This window comes from Pseudorasbora parva, chromosome 6 (genome assembly GCF_024679245.1).
Source record: "Pseudorasbora parva isolate DD20220531a chromosome 6, ASM2467924v1, whole genome shotgun sequence".
Lineage (NCBI taxonomy): Eukaryota > Metazoa > Chordata > Actinopteri > Cypriniformes > Gobionidae > Pseudorasbora > Pseudorasbora parva.
The window spans coordinates 18,131,945-18,155,364 of record NC_090177.1 but is presented as its reverse complement, the minus strand read 5'-3'; the positions used below and the strand labels follow the sequence as shown (position 1 = coordinate 18,155,364).

Here is a 23,420-nt window from a genome sequence, read left to right as displayed (position 1 = left end):
TAAAGAGACAATAAAAAAGTTATGTGATACAAAGTTCTAAAATTTTTAGATAATACAATTTTAAATTCTAATACAGAGATAATAAAATTCACTAATATTGGTACCCTTGGTAAAAATTGTTTGTTAATAACATTTAAAATGGTTTGATACTACACTTATTTTGGCACCCTTGGCAAATAAGAGTAAAGTCTGCTGTAAAAATAATTCTGCATTGTTTATTTTTTTTGATCTTTTGTTAAAAAAATTAACAAAATTCAAACCTTTAATTAAAGTCAAATAGTTGAAAGTGAGGGGAAATCACATTATAAAATATATACAATGCACATTGGCCACAATTATTGGCACCCCTAGAAATTCTTATGAGTAAAATATCTCTGAAGTATATTCACATTCATGGAATTATCCAGCCATGACTTCCTGTTTCACCGGAGTATAAATATGAGAACACAAAAGCCAGTGGGAAAGTTAAATTGGCCAAAGACTACAAGGGTCACAGGTGGAGAATTGCAGAGATTAGTCTTGGAGTCAGAAAGTCTAAAAAAAGATCAAACAACACCTACATAACTACAAGTTGTTTGGGAGGGTTTCAAGAAAAATCCTCCTCACTTATCCAAAAACAAACTCCTGAATATTCAGACATGACTGGACCTTCAAACGGGACCTGGTTCTGTGGGCAGATAAAAAAAGACGGGATGGGTTTGGTGAAAACGTGGATAAGAAGTACCTCATGCCCAGGGTTAAATAGACTTCTGGATCTTTAATGATGTCGGCCTATTTTTTTTATGGAGGTCCTGGACATCTTATTCAGATGTATCATTTATTCTAGCAAATACCAACAGATAAAAAAATCAACCTGACAGCTAGAAATCTCATTATGGGCCATAGTTTGATCTTCTATCATGATAACAATCCAAAACGAACATCAAAATTGAGTCATTGAACACAAAATTGAGCCATTGAACACAAAATAAAGCTTCTGCCATGGCCGTCCCAGTTTCCTGAACCAGAACCCTATAGAAAATGAGTGGGGTGACCTGAAGAGAAGAAGCACCAACATGGAGATGCGAATCTGAAGGATCTCTTGTCAGATGTTCTCCAAGCTGATTAGGCATTATAGGAGAAGACACAAAGCTGTTATCTTGGGAAAAGGATGTAGCAATAATTGGGTGCCAATAAATGTGGCCACTAGAGAAACATTTATTTCATATTGAGACTTTCCCCACCCATTCAATTGTTTTACTTCAATGGAAGTTTAGAATTTTTTGAATAAAAGATTAACAATGCAGATTTATTTTAACAGTAGCCTTTGCACATATTTACCAAGGGTGCCAATATTACTGGAGGGCACTGTAGTACAAAAAAAAAAAAAAAAAAAGTAAAGATGCTGTATAGTGCTGTTCAGTCATGACGTCTGTTGTTAGTAGGCCAACCCGAAGGGCTATTTTGCTGTGTGTTCCCTAAGGAACTTTGAATGGGTTTTTAGAGTGACTGTGTTTGATTAATGATTAAAAATTAAATTTGTGGTTAATGTTACTCAAAGACACTATTGTTTTGTTATACAACATAAATGGCACCGTCATATCTCAGATGTGACCTTTAAACATTTCTTAGATGTTTGTCTCAAAAATTCCTATGAGAAGTAGAAACTAATGAAACAATCATTAATATTTAAACAATCATTAAATATTGGCATATTTGTTGTTTGGTATTGAACGTGAACTGTTTGAGTTTGAGATCTTTCTGAACATTGGGAACAGAAATAAACAGAACCAAATGATTTTCAGTTCTGTTAAATGTTCTTGCTGTATGATTACAAAACAACTTATTATGAGTAGCTTCATATGTGTGATCCCTGAGCAAATTACTCTTATTATTGATTTAAAACTATTGCAGTGCAACCAGTGTAGTTAGATTCCCAAATTTATGAGTCTTAAAAACCAGTTATTTTTAGTCAATCATACAAATGCTGTGTGAACAGTTTAGCCCAATTCAGTTTGATTGACATACGATCTGATCAATCATAATGCAGAATCCACCATTTGGGTCAACTAATAAACCAGACTGGAGAGTTACTAGATTAACGTTGGTGGGCTTGAACTTGAAAATTATGTGCGTTGGCCTCTTTCCATGGTTGAAACAACATACTTTCTGATGTTCATTCATTTATTTTGGTGCTATAACTAGTTGGAAGAGACGATTGGTTCACATACAACTTGAACTGAGGTGCTTCAGCGGTCCCATAAAAGAGCAACAAAATGTATTGTTTGAATTTCTTAAATTGCTCAATTTTAACGGGAAGAGTTTTTCATTCCAAAAGTAACCTGCTCTGTTATGTCTGTCAGTGCGTTGTCAGTGTCCTCTTTGCTCTGCAATGTATTTTTCACTGTAAAAAAATAGTTTGAAATTAAAGGGGGGGTGAAACACTCAGTTTCAGTCAGTGTCATGTCAATCTTGAGTACCTATAGAGTAGCATTGCATCCTGCATATCTCCGAAAAGTCTTTTTTTAATAATTATATAAGAAAGATGCGCTGTTCCGAGTCTTTCCGAAAAAAGCCGAGCGGGTGGGGGCGTATCGTGTGAGCGGAGCTAAATAGTGACGTGTGCGCCGCCGTGTTGAGTGCGTCGTAATGCTGTCATCCCTAACAGCGGGAAAAACTTTATTCAAACTAAAAATATGGCTTTTAATCAGATACAGCCATACATCTATGATCCGGAATCAGACCCAGAGGCTGCAGTTGAACAGGAGCAGCAGCAAAAACGACTAGAGCAGGACGTCTGTATGTGGTACAAGTTATACACTAACTATATAATATGCTTAGCGGCTTATGTTATTTACATATTTATACTTGAATTATATCGTCGTATTTTTGTCTTTGAAGGTGTACATGTGGGAAGTGCAGTTGTGCACGTGTGTGTGTGTGTGTTTACGCGTGGTTTGTGTAGACAACACGGAATAGTAGCACATTTGAATGAAGAAGCGTGCTTATTTAGTTCAACATATTTCCCCACTCTTTGTGTATTGTTGTTTGGAGTGCTTTTACAATACACAAACATAAAGTTACACATATAGTGGCCAGCTAAACAAATGTACACGCACTACACATCGCATGCTCCATTGATCAATTTCTATATATAGTAATATATATAGTAACTATACGTGATCATGTTTGGGCTACTTGATGAGCATAGACACAGACATTTGAAGCAGTCTAACTCACCGCCCGCGGTTCTAACGTTGGGACTGCTCCATCCTTTAGCATTAGGCGATTGGAAAATCCGGCGTCGAGCTGGGCCTTGTTTATGAAACAGTCGGCACCGACATGCAGTGAACAGATATAAACATTCGCGCAACTCAGTTGCTGATCCGGAAAAGCAAATTACATCCACTGTTGCCTTAACGCGGGGTTTTTGGAGAATCTGTGCAGGACTGTCTTGGTCTGGCAACCAAAAACGCACTTTTTGATGTCATTGTTAATTGTGCACATTACCTGTGCAGCGCAGCCTACGAGCCAGCGCTTTGATGGGCGTAGCCTGTTGCTTTCGCTCTCTCCCTCTCTCTCTCTCACGCGCTTCCGGTAGAATTGTCCGTACGGCCCATACAAGGAAATTCCGCCCCCATTAACGTCAAAGGGGACGCATGATCTCAAAAAACTTGCCGAAACTTATGACTAACCGGAAGTAGTATTTTTGACGAAGAAATACTCCCATCAAACGTCCATCTTAACTTTTGAAACTTTGTCCATGTTTAGTATGGGATTCCAAGTCTTTAACAGTGTAAAAAGATCAGTATGCATGAAACAGCATTTCACCCCCCTTTAATGAATAAAGACTTGTTTTGTTCAGAATTGTTCTGTTGTCTCTGACTCAGAGACAGCGCAAAAGCAGGTTTAAATATTCTGGTGTGATCGAAATTTCAAATGTTTAAAGGGGGGGTGAAACACTCAGTTTCAGTCAGTGTCATGTCAATCTTGAGTACCTATAGAGTAGCATTGCATCCTGCATATCTCCGAAAAGTCTTTATTTTTTTTATAATTATATAAGAAAGATGCGCTGTTCCGAGTCTTTCCGAAAAAAGCCGAGCGGGTGGGGGCGTGTCGTGTGAGCGGAGCTAAATAATGACGTGTGCGCGCTGCTGCTATTGTGTTGAGTCGAGTGCGTCGTAAAGCTGTGTCATCCCTAACAGCGGGAAAAAAACTTTATTCAAAATAAAAATATGGCTTTTAATCAGATACAGCCATACATCTATGATCCGGAATCAGACCCAGAGGCTGCAGTTGAACAGGAGCAGCAGCAAAAACGACTAGAGCAGGACGTCTCTATGTGGTACAAGTTATACACTAACTATATAATATGCTTAGCGGCTTGTGTTATTTACATATTTATACTTGAATTATATCGTCGTATTTTTGTCTTTGAAGGTGTACATGTGGGAAGTGCAGTTGTGCACGTGTGTTTGTGTGTTTACGCGTGGTTTGTGTAGACAGTAAGCGGACTGGTTTTGCACGGCAGGTTAAGTTAGTGTTTACATAGAAAGACACGGAATAGTAGCGCATTTGAATGAAGAAGCGTGCTTATTTAGTTCAACATATTTCCCCACTCTTTGTGTGAGCATAGGCAAAAACACAGACATTTGAAGCAGTCTCACTCACCGCCTGCGGTTCTAACGTTGGGACTGCTCCATCATTCAGCATTAGGCGATCGGGAAAATCCGGCGTCGAGCTGGGCCTTGTTTATGAAACAGTCGGCACCGAAATGCAGCGAACAGATATAAACATTCGCGCAACTCAGTTGCTGATCCGGAAAAGCAAATTACATCCACTGATGCCTTAACGCGGGGTTTTGGGGGAATCTGTGCAGGACTGTCTTGGTCTGGCAACCAAAAACGCACTTTTTTGGTGACATTGTTATGTGCACATCACCTGTCCACCATCCTACAAGCCAGCGCTTTGATGGGTGTAGCCTGTTACTTTCGCTCTCTCCCTCTCTCTCTCTCACGCGCTTCCGGTAGAATTGTCCGTAAGGCCCATACAAGGAAATTCCGCCCCCATTAACGTCAAAGGGGACGCATGATCTCAATTTTTTTTTAGTAAATTCAAAACACATCGCTGCCTGTGTAGTCCGTTTCATGAACAAATGACTTTTATGAGGTGGCTCTCTTAAGTGAATCAATGATACTTATGAATCAGTCAGAGCGGTTGGTGAACACACAATGTAAGACTCACTTAATGAACTGCAAGTGACTATGTGTGGTTCTTGTTGGCTTCAGAAACTTCAGTGTAATTTTAGTGGTTATTCAATATTCATATGTGAATCTTAATACATTCATATGTGAATCTTAATACATGTTTTACTTAATACATGTATATTTAGAGTTAATTAAAAATATGTTTTACAATATAGAAGATAAAAAAAACCTTGTGAAAGACAACTTTTCTGATTTATTATATTTTCTAATGAAATTTGAATTATCTCATAGCTGTGTTAACAATATTGTCCTAGATATGTTGTACATCCCTAGTTATCCTGCTTGGTCAGACTGTGAATTAAGCCTTCCCTTTAGTGGTTTTGTCAGTCGCATGTGGTTTGCATGTGTGTGTATGGACTAGGCCTGCACACAGTGACAAGATACCAGCAGGTGTGTGACTGCTGAACCTCAACTGGGAGGGTTAAAGGGTAACTGTGTGGTATTTATGTAGGGAATTTACAGCCTGGGATGGACGCTCTGCTAACATGCTCTCTCACTCTATAAATAACCTCTTGTGCCCTGACACCTTTCACACATAAATGTTCCCACACTTGAATTTATATATTATATATATACCCTCAATACTCATAAATGCGCACACACTTAGAGAAATGTTAGATGTACGTTTATACTAAGCCACTGTATCTGTCCAGCAGCAGCAGTTTTAGTAGGTAATCTGGAATGTGCATGAGGTACTAATGAGGCCTGTTAAAACTGAGTAGTTTTCAATAGAGTAGTCGGTCAACAGGGGCGTTCAGCATTCTCATCATGAGCAGCCAGCAGTTGAGAGCTAAGTGGAAAATTCCGCTGTTTGAGTGTGACATGCTTTCAGTATGCCTCAGCCTTTGCAAATAGACGTGAACTGCTGTGCAATCCCAGGTGCTGGTCTCACAGAGTCCCTAACAGTTTGTGTTCTTTTCTGCAGAGTCGTCAAAGAAGAAATCTCTGATGATAACGCCAAGCTGCCCTGCTTCAACGGCAGAGTGGTATCCTGGGTAAGTGAGACGGATAGTGCCCTCCTCTCTATCTTGGACGCACACGCACACGCACACGCACACGCACACGCACACGCACACGCACACGCACACACACACACAAAAGCTGTTATAAGAGCAGTTAGCCACATTGAGAAAATGAATGGATCTCTATAGGCCTCTGCTGATGTATATGGTTATTACAACTTTTTTCTAAAACTGCATTTCCTACAGATTTTCTCTAAACAGCAGATAACACTTAGCTCAATATCCAGAAACAACTCGTATTTCATTTTGATCTTCATTAAAGTGTTTTTTTCCCACATAAAATATAATATTTCATATGCATGCTAATAGTGTATTTGATGAATTTTCCAGTAAATAGGTAAAAAAAGTACTTCATATCCCCCAAAACGCCACATAAACATATAGATGAGAAGAAATTGACAAAAAAATTATATATAATTAATATTATTTTAAAAAAGTTTATACAATTGCTCTATAAATATGAACCATGACTGTAAAACCAGAAATGAGACGAATATGAGGGTTAAATCTTAAGACCAGTAAACCACCTTTCTTAATACATGTTCCTGTTCTAACTCATTCCAAAAGAATTCATTAGTTCATATTTCTCTGAAAAAACAAAAACAAAACAAAAATAATGTTTTTATTTTCTAATCATTTATCAAAATGTTAAACTTGCTTCTGAAATGACAAGAAAACCAAAAGAAAAACACTTCTCAAGATCCTATCAATTCCAGATGAATAAAATCATGTCCCGTCTGACATTTTTCTCACAGAATGTTCGTTTCATGCCACATTACAGATATAAAAAAGATTGTGGTCTGAATTAAACTGTATTTGAGACGTTCACTCATAAAACTATATCCGCGAATACAGGATCGTTTAAATATTTACCTTTGATAGTGGTGGCAAAATTGAGGAATCAAAAGCAGTTGTTATACCTATATGGTTGGTGAAAGTTGGTGTGAGGTGCAAAATACAGGTTAGTGGAGTCCAGCGAGCCTCCAGCTGCAGAGAGCTGCACAGACATGCTGAGATACATGACATTGAGCTGTGCAGTGCTGAAGTATGTGCTTCACTGCCGGCTGTCCAAACATGGAGACCTTCAGTGTACTATAACATGATCACTGCTTTAATTTTCACAGTGCACTGGATTTTTTCCATTCTTCAAGGTTTTGTAATTGGGTTGTGTAGAGAATATGAACAATAGAGTGTGTTTCTACGGCTATAGCCTTGGGTATCTAGCTCTACCCCCAATTATTTGGATCATAAAAACACTGTATTGCATTATAAGGCTCTGATTAATTGATGAGGAGTCAGACCACTCATAAGCTGTTTTCGAAATCGCCCCCTATTCCCTTATTCACTATTCCCTAAGCTAGTCCAATAATTTATTAATCAATTGAATGAGTGAAAACGAGTGAGTGAATACAGAGACGATGAGTGTACATCAGTTGTACACTTGTTATTGCGGTGCATTATGAGAATGACTGAGTGCACTTGATAATGTTCACTATGGTTTCAGATACCACTACAAATGGCCATCCTCTCAAATAGTTCCCTATTTAAGGGTGTAGGGGGTGATTTCAGACACAGTCACAGAGTTGTTTGCTCTTCTATTAAATAAAATTTCTCTAGACCAACCTGAAAAATAGAGTTTTTGCATGTGATTTGAGCAAATAATGCATCATTTATAATACCACTGTGGTCATTTTTTACTGCTCATTTGAAATATGTTGAAATAGCTGCAAGGACCTTTACCAGGAAGCCTGCCAAGTGAACTGACTTGCCTTTTTTCACACTCCTGTCTTCTCAAACAAATGCACTCTCTTCTCTTCCTTCTGCTGGTCTACTTATTTATGCAGGGCTAGTAGTTAGCCTAGAGAGTTTCTTCCTGAAGCCTTTGTGAGTAATTGTATATGTGTGTGTGTGTGTTTGGCTGTAGTTGGTGTTGGCTGAAGGCACACACTCTGATGGGGGATCTCAGTGCACAGAGAGCCACAAAGAGCTACCACCACCCTTGGAGCGAACTGGAGGGATTGGAGATTCCAGACCCCCCTCTTTCCAGTAAGTATTGCCATGCAAATAATTTGTCTGACAAATCCTCATTTATTACTCACTTTTTAGGCCCAGAGTACAACAGGTCTGATACAAAAACATCCCATTGTGTGATCCTAATTGTGAAACATGGGTTTGTTACAAATGGATGTATGATAGATAATGATGATGAAATGTAAAAATCTAGTTCAAAGGGCCAAGTTCTTCATGTCAGCTTCATACTCTAAAAAAATGGATGCAGTTATCAGCAAAAATCATCTGACTGAGCATCTCAAGTGGTATAGCCACCAAGTAAAAGTAATAATATTTTACTTACCCCTTTGGATCTTAATCATTTTCAAAAAAGTTTTCATACAGACCAAAAAGAAAGTCATACTTTTATTCAGCAAGGCTGCATTAAATTGATCAAAAGTGAGAGAGAAGTAATTTACAGCGTTACAAAACACAAAAACAAATATATGCTGTTCTTCTGAACTTTCTATTTAATCATATTTTTAAAATATATTTATTTATTCATATATTATATATTTATTAATAATGTTTCACAGTTTCCACACATGCATGATTTGATGCTTTTTGAGCATCAAATCAGCATATTAAAATGATTTCTGAAGGATTATGTGACACTGAAGATTGGAGTAATAGCCGCTGAAAATTCAGCTTTGTCATCACAGAACTAAATTACATTTAAAATATGAATAATTTCACAATACTATAGTTTTTAATGGAGCTCTGGTGAGGGTAAAAGAGCTCTCAAAAATATTAAAGCTACACTGTGTAACTTTTTTATTCTTAGCTAAAAACACTTAGTTCTTTCAAAAATGTATGTGCTCATTAATGTATATTTACTTCTTTCAAGTTATAAAGTATTCTCGTAAGTTTATAATATGCCATTGAAAATACATACGGGTGAGGGGTTCGAATGCTGGTCGCCATGTTGCCCCTCCATCTTGAAAGTACATTAGCCAAAGAGGGACAAACCCGTTAAATCAAGCTTCGCCTTTCGCGTTTTAACACTCGATGGCACCTTGTCGAATGTGAAGAGGGGGGTTGCCATGTTAATCTTGGACTAAATCGTAGGAGTCAAAATGAAATCGGAATTGAGAGGAACAGAAACTATTATTCACACAGTGTAGCTTTAAAGGGACTTTTGGCAGTATAGTGGTTAAAAAAAACTGATTTGGTTGTGCTTAGACTCTGTGTGACTGCGGATGAATATGTTATTTTCTCATAACTAAAAAAGAGAGAGATTCTACTGCTCATGAAACATTAACTACTACACTTAAGTTACACATATGTAACCCAGGCAACGACTATGGCAGAATCTGTGTGTTACTAATCCAGGTCAAATATTCAATGAAAAAGTCAACCCTTCCATCACAAAACACAAACAGTTCTCATGAACAACTCGATAACGTTAGTTGGCTATACAAGCTTGATAGTCCAGCTAACGACATATATTAGAATTATGACCGGATGGGTAAAATAGATGTAAAGAGGAAACAAACATACCGGTATATTAGTAGTAGAGTATCTTACCTGTTGGACACATTTTGTGAGCTGACGCTTGAAACCTTGAAACACTGAGGGGATTTAGATGCTCCATACGGTGTGGAAATGAACGGGTCTTTATCATCGCTGAAGTGAGCCACAATACGATCACAAATGGACAAACAATCGAACATGACACACGAGCATATTCAAGCAAAAAAAAGCATATATTAGTTCTTTCTTGGCTAATGTCCGTCCTGTGTGACTCGTGTGTTTTGAATAATGATGTGCACTCTTCTCACCATAGACACGCCCCTTACCTGCTGATTGGCTACAAGTTTGTTATTCCATTCGGCCCGAGTCCTTTTTCTAAAACGGTTTTGAAATAACACTTACCCCACCTTTAAAATCCCTCAGTACTCGCCATCTTAGAAAAGTCCATGTTAGCTCTTTTGTTTTATTATTTAATAATATAAAATATAAAAACTTATAATATTAATTTTGGAAAAAAAAGTTACATAGTGCTCCTTTAAAAAGATCATAGCAACCCTAAACTTTTGAACACTAAAATATTTGTAATGATTTTTAAAGGTCCCGTTCTTCACGTGTTTTTGAAGCTTTGATTATGTTTACAGTTTGCAATATAACATGAGTTCATGTTTCATGTGTAAAAAAACAGTATTTTTCACACAATTTACTTATCTGTACAGCGCTGTTTCCTCTGTCCTAAAAACGGCCTGATGATTTCCTTGTTCTATGAAGTCTCTCCTTCAGAAACACGTAACGAGTTCTGATTGGGCCAGCGATTCCCGTGTTGTGATTGGACAGCAGCTTAGCGCACTTTGCCCGGAGAGGTCCCGCCTCTTACCGTAATGGGGAGATGCAAGCGGTGAATGCGCGCTCTTCTCCACGTGGGAGAGCAACAAGACCACGCCCCCTTTTTTGCGCGTACTTGTGGGTGGAGGGTTAGTCAACAAACGGTTCTAGTGACGTCATTCCTGAAGGAAGTGCAGGGGTGTAGTCCAAACCGGCCGTTCGCTGTAGGCTTTGAAAGGGAACTTCTGTTAAACAAAATATCTCGCTTGGCATTGAACTTTGAGCTTTATAATTTTACAGGTATTATTTATGCTCTAACAGCAACATTAAACACTAACTAAAGTTTGAAAGATGGAATCGCGAAGAACGGGACCTTTAAATGATCATGTTTTTATTCTTTTAATGTGTCTTTTTTATTACAGTGTCTGGTAGGGGTATAATGGTACACAAAAATGACGGTTCGGTACACACATTTTTGGAACAGCAGGGGGAAAAAACAAATTGTGTGGTAACAGTAACTGTGGACTAATGTACACAAAGAATGCTTCAGTGTACCAGTGTCCTTCTGTAGGGTAACAGGTTAAACAGTGGTACTGAATAAACAATGTCTGTCTTTAAATAAATAAGAAGTCTGTAAATATTGCTGCAACTCACTTAACACACTACAGACTCGCTTGTCACTGGTCTCAGACTCGCTGTTAGGATCATTTGTTATGCAAAATGGAAATACTTGCAACATTTACAGGTACGTATACAAGCATAAGATGTCACATTGTGCACTTCTCAAGCGCATTAAACAACACACGCATCTGCCAGTTTATGATTTACTTTGAAGCACTTTATATTATATAAAGCATGTCATGTTTAAAGCTGCAGTCCATAATTTGGTTTAAAATAATCCAAACTCAATTTTTGAGCAAGTACATAACCAGCCAGTGTTCTAAACATTCTCCTTACCTTAGTCACGTCTGTATATATAACGAAGGAGTCCAGGGTAGGCTATATTGCATGTGAGGATGCTGCAGGTGGCAGATCATTTATAGCCTTTTCTCACAGCAACTGGACTAATTAAACATATTATTTTAATGGTGGATTGTAATCTAGAAAGGACCAAACGACAATCAACAGTGACATGGGGATTCACCCATAATCAAAAGCAAAAGATTAGACTGTACAGAAATAGAAATCCACAGGTAATGCTAATACACACTGAATACACATAGTCACGCAATACTGATGTTGTTAACATGAACAATTTGAGAACAAAGTATAACATTACCAATAATTTACATGGTTTGATGTGATATGAGCTAAGCGATTAAATAAAAAAGCGATTTTTAGACATGTTACTTACTTGTTCAGATGGCATTTTGCGGGGTAATTTCTTATTTTGGTCATACTTCCAAGACGTAGAATCTGTGATTCTGAAGTACAGTATTTACAACGGTGTGGTGACTAACAGCCACAAACTCCTCAAAACATTAGATTCATACACACGCTGAGGAGCCGTGCCGATGCACAGCCCACATAAAGATTATTCTGTAAATTACTGCTATTACAGGTTTCAAACAGAGATGGCAACAAAGAGACAATTTATGGACTTCAGCTTACCTGGCAGCAGCTCACTCTGTGTCCTTTATTAGTTTTCAGGTGTGTTTGCAACATTAAAGTATAAAGACCTAAATTATATTGTCCCTTCCTGAGGGGGAACACTGAGATTGAAATACGTTCTGCACACAAAGAAGTTGTACATTTGAAGTGGTTAAAACAACACTGTATTACCGAACCGAAACACCCTTACTGACAATCTTTGGTGCAAATACGTGTATCATTACACCAGTAATACCTAATGTCACAAATTGAAAGTATGTCAAACATAGAAGTGTATTCAAGTCATTGTATGATTTGCTTATGCATTATATTGTATATGCATTGGGATTTTTGAATAACCAGACAAATACACACACACACACACACACACACACACACACACACACACACACACACACACACACACACACACACACACACACACACACACACACACACACACACACACACACACTCCTCCCTCTCTCTCTCTCTCTCTCTCTCTCTCTCTCTCTCTCTCTCTCTCTCTCTCTCTCTTTCGACAAGCATTACAAAACCACTGATTTGATTTGTTCTGAGTTCCTGACCACAGTCACAGCAGTAGCAGATGTCTGTTATCCAGCTGGATGGAAAATATAATTCTTGTCCTTCCGGGAGCCACATGTGTGTATCCCAGCTCCTGTCTCTTGAGCTGCATTCAAATAAGACACATGTTTGCCTCTCAAAGTTTAGTGTGTTTGTTTGATTTGCCAGCACTCATGTGGTCAAGTTCTCAACCAGTCAATGCTTGCCTAGTCACATACATAGTTGTCCACATAATAATTCATATTCTAAGGCAAATACCAGTTATAATCTAGAGAGAGAGAAATAATTATCCATCACTTTATCCGGTTGCCACAATAAACACAATATTTAATGCGAGTAGTGAAAATGTGCAGATAAACTGCTGCTTTAATACAAAAGCAAAGTCATTTTTTGCATCTTAAACCAATAATTTGGTTCTTAATCATTTAATTGAAATAAACTGTCCAAACAAACAGATTTACCCAAACAAATCAGACTTGTTTGCCTGCTTCCTGAAAAAACGTGTGCATTGCTTTTGTTCTGAAAATGTGCACTGCTGCACAGCTGGTTATACGATTAAATATTCTCTTTGTACGTATTGAAAATGTTGAAGGCTAAATTTAGATCAATGTGCTACAGGGCAATGTTGCAGCAGTCTTTCTTTGTAGTCGCTGTTGCACCTGCGATTTTTCTTTATCTAATGCTTGACTTTCAGACGTGTGTGTGTGTGCGCGCGCTAGTTGTAGCCGTCTCACCCCACCAGAGAATTCTCACCACTTGTTTTCTGTAGTGTCTAGCGTCATCTAGTGGCAGAACATGTAACTGTGACGTGTGAACAACAGAAAACTTCCTTCTTTTCTTAATATCAGTCCTTTTCTCCCAGCATCTCTCCAACAGACTACCAGACAGTTTTAGCTTGAAGTGAATATGAATCCCCACTCACACATGTTTCTCCCACCAGAAATCTCCCTCATTTCCATTATAAAAGCTTCACTGTAAGCATCAGTAAATAACCAAATGTTATCCCCTGCCTGCTCCCTTTGTGCTGTGCATTATTTATTGGTCCTGCTGAATGGATTTGGTAGGGTGAGGAGAGTATGTTTTCGGCCGTCCCTTGAGCAGCTAATCCGGATTAGTGGACATTAAAAGCCTCATCTCTGTTGCCCCGCGGGTTCTGCAGGGTGACACAGCTGCCTCGGTCTCCCCCAGGACTGAACTGTCTGTCTGCTTGCTGCACTTTGTAAATACAACATACTCACTCACAGAGTAGAAATGTGCATTAAATGCATAAAATGGAATTTTGCTATATTTGTGAAGTTATTCGTAAGCCATTGTAAATCAGGCAAAATTACGGGTACATTAATTGATTGATTGGGTTGAATTTTCTTTTACTTAACCTTTGGCATCAACAACAAAACAAATTCTTTTCACTTTTTAAAGTGTATATTATTATGTATTTTACTGCCCTATATTATTGTTAATTCGTTTTTTTATTATTTTCCATTATTTTTGCGATCAGCACAGACCTGCTGTGACCAAATTGTAAGGAACAGTTCACCCAAAAATGTAAATTACCCCATGATTTACTCTCCCTCAAGCCATCCTATATGACCTGCTTCTTTCAGATGAATACAATCGAAATTATATAAAAAAATGTCCTAGGTAATCCAAGCATTATAATGGCAGTGAATACACATGACTCTGCGGGGTTAATAAAGACCTTCTGAAGCATATTGATGGGTTTGAATAAATAAAATATCCATATTTAACAAGTAATGAAGTAAAATATCTAGCTTCTTCAATTTACGGAAAAGCCACTAATCGACAATTGAGCATAAGCATTTTGAACTACAAGAGACATTACACTTTCTGCGTAAATTGAATAAAAAAGGCGGTCTGGTGGAAGCTAAATATTTTACTTTATAAAGTTTTAAATATGGATATTTTTCTTACACAAACCCACCGATTCATTACAGAAGACCTTCCTCAACAACCTGGAGCCGTATGGATTACTTTAATAATGGATGGATGCACTTTTTTGGGCTTCAAATTTTGGTATCCCATTTGCTGCCATTATAACGCTTGGATTAGCCAGGGCATTTTTAACATAACTCCGATTGTATTTATCTGAAAGAAGAATGTAATATACACCTAGGATGGCTTGTGAGTGAGTATATTATGGAATCATTTTCATTTTTAGGTGAACAATCCCTTTAAGGTCTTTGAGTTGTGGGCCTTTGAATCCTCATCATCATCCCTATTGTCATCATACTAGTGAAATAACAGGCTCCATCCAGCAGAGAGAGACATTAGCACACTGCGTTGTATTTGAGCTAATTGTGCTTGAGGGGTGGGGCTTGTCATTTTGGCATGTGGATGTAAATGAGTAAGCTTGAGTTATATACAATTTCTAGAAGCAGGTAAAAATGGATGGAAAAATGACTCAAAATCATTCAAGGCTTATTAATCTGCTTGGTTAAAACATTTCCCCCCTGAATATCATTATATTACAAAGATGTTATACATTTTAGCAGAGCTCAACAGCCTGGATATTCACAAGCCATATAGATAACTTTGTGATGATAATAATATATTATAGAAACAGATTTAAAAAGCAGAGTGAAATGGCAAAACATTTGTGATGTCTTAAGATGTGAATGCTCATCAGTTGTTAAGTGCACTGCTTTTACATAGAACTATAACTTAAAAACTGGCTAAATATGTAAATTTACTTTAAAAAAAACTTGAAGGGATATGAGACAGTCCTGTGGGGGATTCAATAAGATTAGCTGACATTGCTGTTTTGAATAATCCGATCTAATATGATTTCCGACCTGTAAGGTTGCTAGAATAATAATCTTACACGGTGTGTTAATAGGCCAGAGGAGAACTGGCACCCCGACTGAGTTGCCACTGTCGCCTTTGGCTTGGCTTGCTCAGTTGGGGACACTAAAAATATGATTAAAGTTATTCAACTTATTATACAAATAAAATATATGAATTAGGTCTTGTTTGGTTCTATAGGCTGTAATACTGATCTGCCAACATTGTCGCTATATGATAAATTAAAATAAGCTGATAACATCACTGTTTTCTCCAGTACGACTGTACAGCCAAATCTAATTTTGTCGCAATATTATCCTGTTTGACACTGTGAAGCTGCTTTGACACAATCGTGATTGTAAAAGCGCTATATAAATAAAGTTGATTGATTGATTGATTGATTGCTGTTCATATCTATTTGCATTGTTTTTTTTTCCTCATGTAATTATGACCAGCATTTATCTGATGTGTTATCATGTGAGCATCTTTGCATGTTGACTCATGCAAGCAAGCTGTTCTCACCAACCTTATGTTTCTTTTCTGCCTTGAGCAAAAGTATTCCCCCCTCTGTGCTAGAATATCTGGCCTTTGGCATATCCGCATAGACTTATTCAGTTTCAAACTGCGTCGCGGCCCCGTTTACCCCCAACAACCTGCTCTTCTGGGGCCCAACCGCAGCCCTGCAGGATTTGAAACTCCTGGGCTGCGGTTCAGCCAAGCTGTTCCTAAACGCTCTACATTCTCAGCTTTGAAAAACTAGTGACAGCTGCTAAAAATGGACGGCTGTAAATCATAAACCCCTAAACAATGAAATATCTGTTGGCGATGAAATTGAGTGTAGGTAATCATATTTTCAGAAGGTTACCCAGAAAATTTTATCTACTTTTGTGGCCAAGTGTATTGTGACTCAGCATAATAGAGATGGTTTCAAGGCCATTTAATGAAGATCTTTCTGTTTGTGTGTGTGTACTAGTGCCAATGCGGTGAGTAGTCGGGATGGATTGGACACAGAGACGGGCACAGAATCTCTCCTGAGCCAGCGGAGAGAGCGGGAGAGGCAGCGAGCTCACAGGAGGGGAAGAGAAAGTGAATGTGAGTAAATACTCAGAAAAGAAAAGTATAGTGTGACAAGCCATTTTCACACTATACACAGCACGTATCATGTGCCAGCAGTCTAATCATACCATGGAATCAGGAAGCATTTGATACAATAAGACATTATTTGTAAAAGCCGTGATTACAACAGGTGTTTTCCCCAGGTGATGAATGTCTGGCAGGTGAGTAAAATATCCTAAGGACAGACACGTGAGACAGCAAAACACTTTCAGAGCTGATAAATGCGATGTTGTTTACGGCAGTCACTGCACGGGTAACAATTTTTTCAGTTGTGCCTACTTTTTGGAAACACGCTATATGAAATATAATGCGTTTTACTAATTTAGCGATAAATCAGAAACCATGACATCGAAGCCAAATATTACATCCTCATGTCAAAAGAAAAAACTAATATAAAACTAATATAAATGTACCGTTTTTTTTTACACAAACACTGCTGTCTAAAATTGTGGGATTTGTAAGATTTTTGTGTTTATGAGCTTGTACTCAAGGCTGCATTTATTTGAACAAAAATACTGTAAAAACAGCAGCATTGTGAAATATTACAATTTAAATTGTTTGAAAAATGTTGAATTTGCCATTGCTCCAGTCTTCATTGTCACATTGTCCATCAGAAATCCTTCTAATATGCTGATTTGGTGCTCAGGAAACATTTCATATTATTCTCAGCATTGTGTGTTTTCATTCAGATTCATTGATGAATAGAGAGTTCAAATAGACAGCATGTATTTAATATATATATATATATATATATATATATATATATATATATATATATATATATATATATATATATATATATATATATAAATCTCTTTTGATCAATTGAATGCATCCTTGTTAAAGTATCAATTTATTTCTTTACAAACCCCTTTAACATAGTGTATGTATATGAGAGGCAGAAATGGCACCAGTTTTGTAGTGGTGTAGAGTGAGGTTTTGTCTCTGGCAAAAAATGTGGGTACTGTCCAGAAAAAAAAAGACGTGAGGGTAAATGAATGACAATTTTTCTCTAATAACTTCATCCCATTTTAAAAGCTCTGAGCTTGTCACATGCTGTTGCAGGATGCAGTTGCTTTCCTAAGAGTGTTTCCTCATAGATGACCCTGTTTTGTGTTGGTTTGCTGGAAGTTTGCTTGTTTTAAACCAGTAATTTACAGAAAGTTTATTTTTGCTAGTGTACATGCTGACTTGAGTTCTGGGTAAGGAGAGGTCACTTGGAACCACGGACGCTTCCTTTTGCAGAGAAAAACATTCTGTTATCAACAAAGATTGTTCTTAGAGGTTTCTTAGAGGTTCTGTTGCCTGTAATGAGACAAGGTATGTGAATGTTGTCAATAGATTTCAAGGTGACTGAGAAAGTCCCACCGAGTCTAGAATGTCTACATTGTTGGAGATTGCTTCCTTCTCACAACCATCAGATGCATTTGGGAAAGCACACCGTTCCTCTAGTTTTGTTTACTGGAATCATTTCACGCCGTGCTTCCTTTTCTCCTGCAGTTCACACCTCATTAGTGCCAAGTGCATTAATTAGTACAGCTTCATTAGCAGTGACACCTTCAGAAACGAGAAACAGGTGGATGCTTTTGCTGAAGATACTGTTGATTTATAGAAACCCGTTTGACCTCTGTGTTCACGGCTGTCTGTTAGAGACATCAGACTACCTGTTTCTTTTTTGCAGACAGCAACGGTAGATTGCTACCAGATATGAGTGCTGCTTTGTTTTTTTTCTATGGTTTTAGTTAGTTGCTTCTTAACGCTGATATGTTGTAATCCACAACGTTTTATATGTGCTTGTTTTAGTTTCTCTTTAAATTCAAGCATCTATTCATTTAGCATGTGTATGTCTGGAGCAGTCTTGTAGCTGTGTGGTTTATCTCTGGAGTGTTTGGATGTAGAGCACAAGAGAAATGTGTCAGGTCAGCTTCCCTTTTATTATCCTCCAGAAATAGTTGTGCGTACCAGATCTGTTAAACCTCTGAAGAAAACTGCCACGATAAAGTGTTCAGTGACTTTGTAATTAATTAATCGAAATTAATCGCATTTTAATTGCATATAAATATTTGACCTGAGAACAGTGAGAAGTAATTTTTCACATGGATTTTTAGTATGCCATTGAATAATGACTGAATACATAAGCTTAATCAACAAAATATTTGTCATTTATTTCAGTCCAGCAGACCAGTGCAATGTTTGCCATTAAGTGTAGCAAAAGCATATTTGTGATATTTGAGGCTCGATGTGTTGCGGTGATACGCAAATTCCTTGTTGTATAGCTTGCACACAACCATGCTCTTGTCGACGCTTCCATCTTTTCGTTTTTTAAAACAATATTTCCCATCCACGGGGCCAAGCAAAGCTGTCTCATCAGCTTCTTCGTTCATGTTGGTTTGTTGGTCAACTATGGTTTGTTGTTGTCGTGACTCGTGAGCGCTGGTTGGTGTTCCAGCATAATCAGTCCGGCGAAACTCATTAATTCAAAAACGTTCCACGGTGCAAAAATAAGTGTGGTTAAAATTGTTATTTATTTTTTGCGTAATTAATCTTAATTAAAGTTAAAGTCCCGTAATTAATTAATCTTAATTAATGTGTTAAAGTCCTGGCCCTAATATATATATATATCTAACCTTTCATTTACTTGAAAGAATTAAAAGTGACATTTGTGTGGTTTTTAGATTCAAAAACATCATATTAAATAAGTAATAGGCTATTTTCTACACTGGTTTTGAGGCTTTCTCCTGAACGCTGAGGTTTGATGGGCGTGCCACACTGGAGACTTGGAAGTAAACGCCCACGACTATAGGATTGGAGAAGATTTGCATATTTAATGAGCTTCAGCTCCGCTGTCAGTTCAGTTCACACGAGGGAGGGATTGTTTTGAAAGCGGTAACTGGAATGATTCTCTCGACCACAGGGCTTGTAAACGTCTCTATCAAACAAACACAATGATTTATCTCTCATCCACCAGCGATTGATTGGAATTATTTTTGTATTTACTTGGACTGTCCAATCGGTGGATATAATCGCGAATCGCATGCGCACGCTTCAAATGTCAAGTCAACAGAGTGACCAGCACAGATCAAGAAAGGAATATTATTTTACTATTTGAAATTCACCGGCCTACCGACGGGCTTTTGCTTTGGTAGGCCGTCTAGAAAACACACAGCCCTGGGACATTAAGCTTTGCGAGCCCTGTCCGAGTCTGACCCAGAATCGCAATTAACCAATAAATAAGGGATTCTTCAGCCTTTGACACCATGGTAAAGGTATGTTCTGTTAGTAAACATAATCAAAGCGATCTATAACAATACAATACTATTACATATAAAAAGCATGTTTTACTCACATAAGTGTACATTCCTGTCGGATCCAAGACGACACAGCATTGAGGCACTGTGTTTTTCCACAACCAGGAATAGCACAATATCCTGCCATCTTCTTTGGCATGTTTATTGCGGCTGGGCTGGCAAGCGCTATCCGAACGACTACATGAGTCGATGGGCGGGGCTACTGAATTAGACGTGCTTATTATTCTGTAGAGGCGTGTTTCGCCACACGATGACATCAGAATGAAGCACACTATCGTTTTCTGGGCCTGGTGTCTATAAAAGCTTTTCTTTGACTAACAAGGAAGTTTTCAGCTCTAAAACATACAGGATATTCTTATATTATCAGGACCTTTTATCTTTTAAAAGCTCAAGGGAAAGTTGATTTATCAGTTCATCACCCCTTTAAGGGAATTTGGCCCGTGTTTCCTTATATTTATACTCCTGTGAAACAAAATCTCAAAGCTAAACAATTTCATGTTCCTAGTCATCCTGGTGTGCAAAAAATGTAATATTAATGGGAATACACTTCAGAGATATTTTACTAATTAAAAATTGAATATAAATGTAATAATTGGGAGCCAATAATTGTGGGCAACGTGTCTGGAGAGAAACATTTATTTCATTTTTTTTTTTTCACCTGACTTTCCATTCTTTTACTTCTTTTACAATGAAATGTTACACACACACACACACACACACACACACACACACACACACACACACACACACACACACACACACACACACATTTAGTGTTTCCATGTTTTACGGGGACTTTCCATAGGCGTAATGGTTTTTATACTGTACAAACCGTATTTTCTATCCCCTTACACTGCCCCTGCCCCTAAACCTACCCATCACAGGAAACATTCTGCATTTTTACTTTCTCAAAAAAACTCCTTCTGTATGATTTATAAGATGTTTTCCTCATGGGGACCAAAAAATGTCCTCACAAGGATTTTGGATATTGCCATCTTTGTGGGGATATTTTGTCCCCATAACGTAGGAATTACCAGCCCACACACACACGATTTCATGTAGTGAAATGAATAACAAGAAGTTAATACTGATGATACACTGAGTATCTCGTCATCACGGCACCTGTGAGTAGGTGGGATATATATTAGGCAGCAAGCGAACATTTTTGTCCTCAAAGTTGATGTAGATATTAGAAGCAGGAAAAATGGGCAAGCATAAGGATTTGAGTGAGGTTGACAAGGGATAAATTGTGATGTCTAGACGACTGGGTCAGAGCATCTCTAAAACTTTAGTTCTTGTGGGATGTTCCCAGTCTGCAGTGGTCAGTATCTATCAAAATATTTTTTTACCTCTTACTTTAGAAAACTGCAGGTGTAAATTAGCACAAGTGCTACAACCTGGTCAAATGTATCTTTCCTTTAAGGTTTAATGTATTTTTTACACTGTCCCTGTTTAAATAAACAAATACAAAAAAAAGCAGATTCACCTTTTCATTAGAACAAAAACAAATGACCTGTCTTTTGCACATTCTTGTAGTCACACGTCATGAATTGGCAAGGTTGCTCCAGTGCTGACCTCTGCTGGGTGTGATTGCATTAAAAATATGTGTTTGGTTGTTAGGAACGCCAGACAGGTGTGTGCCCTAGGGGCAGGAGGAGTGTGTGAGGAGATCTCCTTTCTAGCCTTAGGCACTTATCTGTTAACCATGCTGAGTTTCCAATATACAGTTTCAATTCAGTGCGTTTATTATGCTGTGTGGTGCATATGTTGATTTATTTTGGACTTGGCTCATCATTAGGCTAATCAACCTTTCATAAACTTATTGTGTGTTGGTTTGCTGTCAATATGAATCCTGAACAAAATTATCTTTGCACAGATTGCCGTTAAAAGCAGAGGCTTAAATATGAGTACCTTATACTGCACCTTCGCTCAGGGCCAGTTCATTGTCCCGTTCCACCAGAAACTGATGTGTGGGTACATTTGATAGACAGTTAAGTTCCCGCGTTAAGGAGGTTACGTTTCACTGAGTGCTAGAAATGCTGCAAGCTAATGAGAGGTGCAGCACTGTAAATGAGAGCTGTGCAGCAGCGGGAGGTAAGACAAATGCGTCTCTCTGATACCAAGATTATTTAAAAAAAAGATATTTTTAGTTAGAGATCGATTTTATGATTTTATCATAAACATTATTACTTTTTATTTGATGTCCAACACATCAATAATTAATGTTTTATGCAAAGGAAAAAAGTTGGTTGTTGTTTAAAAACTAGTGTATGTAAATGTGATACAAATAGTTTTTTATTAGCTAAGTGCTTGAAATGAGTTAGCACTGTCAAACAAATACATTTGAGTTAAGTTAAAATAAAAATATTAAGATTAAATATTGAGATTATAGATTATAATATTAAATTAAAATAAAATAATATGTGTGTATGTATTGGTTAAATGAATTTAACTGATAAGAGATTACAATTTATTAATTAAAGACATAAAATTAATATAAGTATTATCTTAATCAGTCTTATTATTTATCAATATTTATTAATAAATATTAGCATTTTAATTAATATAATTTTTTTGTCTTGTTAGATCTTTTTCAGATCTTTTTATTTTTATAAATCTTACCATATAAAAGATGTTTATTTAAGATTTATAATAATCTCCTCATCAGTAGTATTATGTCATTCTTAAGAGTGGACACACGAACACTAAAAAACACTACAAACTCATTTTATGTTCAGGAAATTGTATTATTCTATGGTTTTAGTATGCATATACTGGTCACTTACATTAATATTGCGCTTTACAGGCATAAATTGATCTCCTGAAGCCAGATGTAGAGGGAACATTTCCACATCTGGAGCAACTGCATCTTTGTCTTCCACTATCTCTATTTTTCCGGTTGTCAGGCGCATACTAAGTAAGCCTAAAAGGACTCCGGAGAGGCCGTTAATGCATTATCCACCTGTGGTGATCCATTCTGATAAAGGGCTCCCAATAAGCCGTTTCGCACAGCTGCAGGCGTACAGCTCATCTAGCTGCAGGCCTTGGTTTGTACTCTTAATCGCTGAGGTGATTCAATTGTCCTGTGAACTCACACATGGCAGAGGAATGAAAAAGCTTGCTCTGCGAACAGTGAAACGTGAATGGCTAAAATAGCTGTGATTGATTAGTGTGTATGAGTGGCTATATGGAGAGTAATGGTCTGAAATGGGCACCTCTGCAATACTGGAATGCTTTGGTCGCACTCGGGGTCCACATCGTTTGGTCAGACCTTTTCAGCGCATCCGATGTCACCCGGAGACACAACATCGTCCCTGTCTCTGTACGTATACCCCAGCCATATCATTACACTGGCGTGAGGGATTCTAAAAGCCTTCTGGAGAAAGCACATTTGAGTATTCATCAGT

At 37.7% G+C, this 23,420-nt stretch overlaps 1 protein-coding gene across 1 annotated transcript in view; it reads left to right on the top strand.

Moving 5' to 3' along the window:
• The window catches only part of dvl1a (dishevelled segment polarity protein 1a), a 41,739-nt gene that overhangs the window by 8,070 nt on the left and 10,249 nt on the right, over positions 1–23,420 (top strand). The window contains exons 2-4 of the mRNA XM_067445928.1: positions 6,172–6,241; positions 8,193–8,314; positions 16,563–16,681. Of these exons, the coding sequence (XP_067302029.1) occupies positions 6,172–6,241; positions 8,193–8,314; positions 16,563–16,681 (311 nt within the window). The remainder of the gene's footprint in view (positions 1–6,171; positions 6,242–8,192; positions 8,315–16,562; positions 16,682–23,420) is intronic.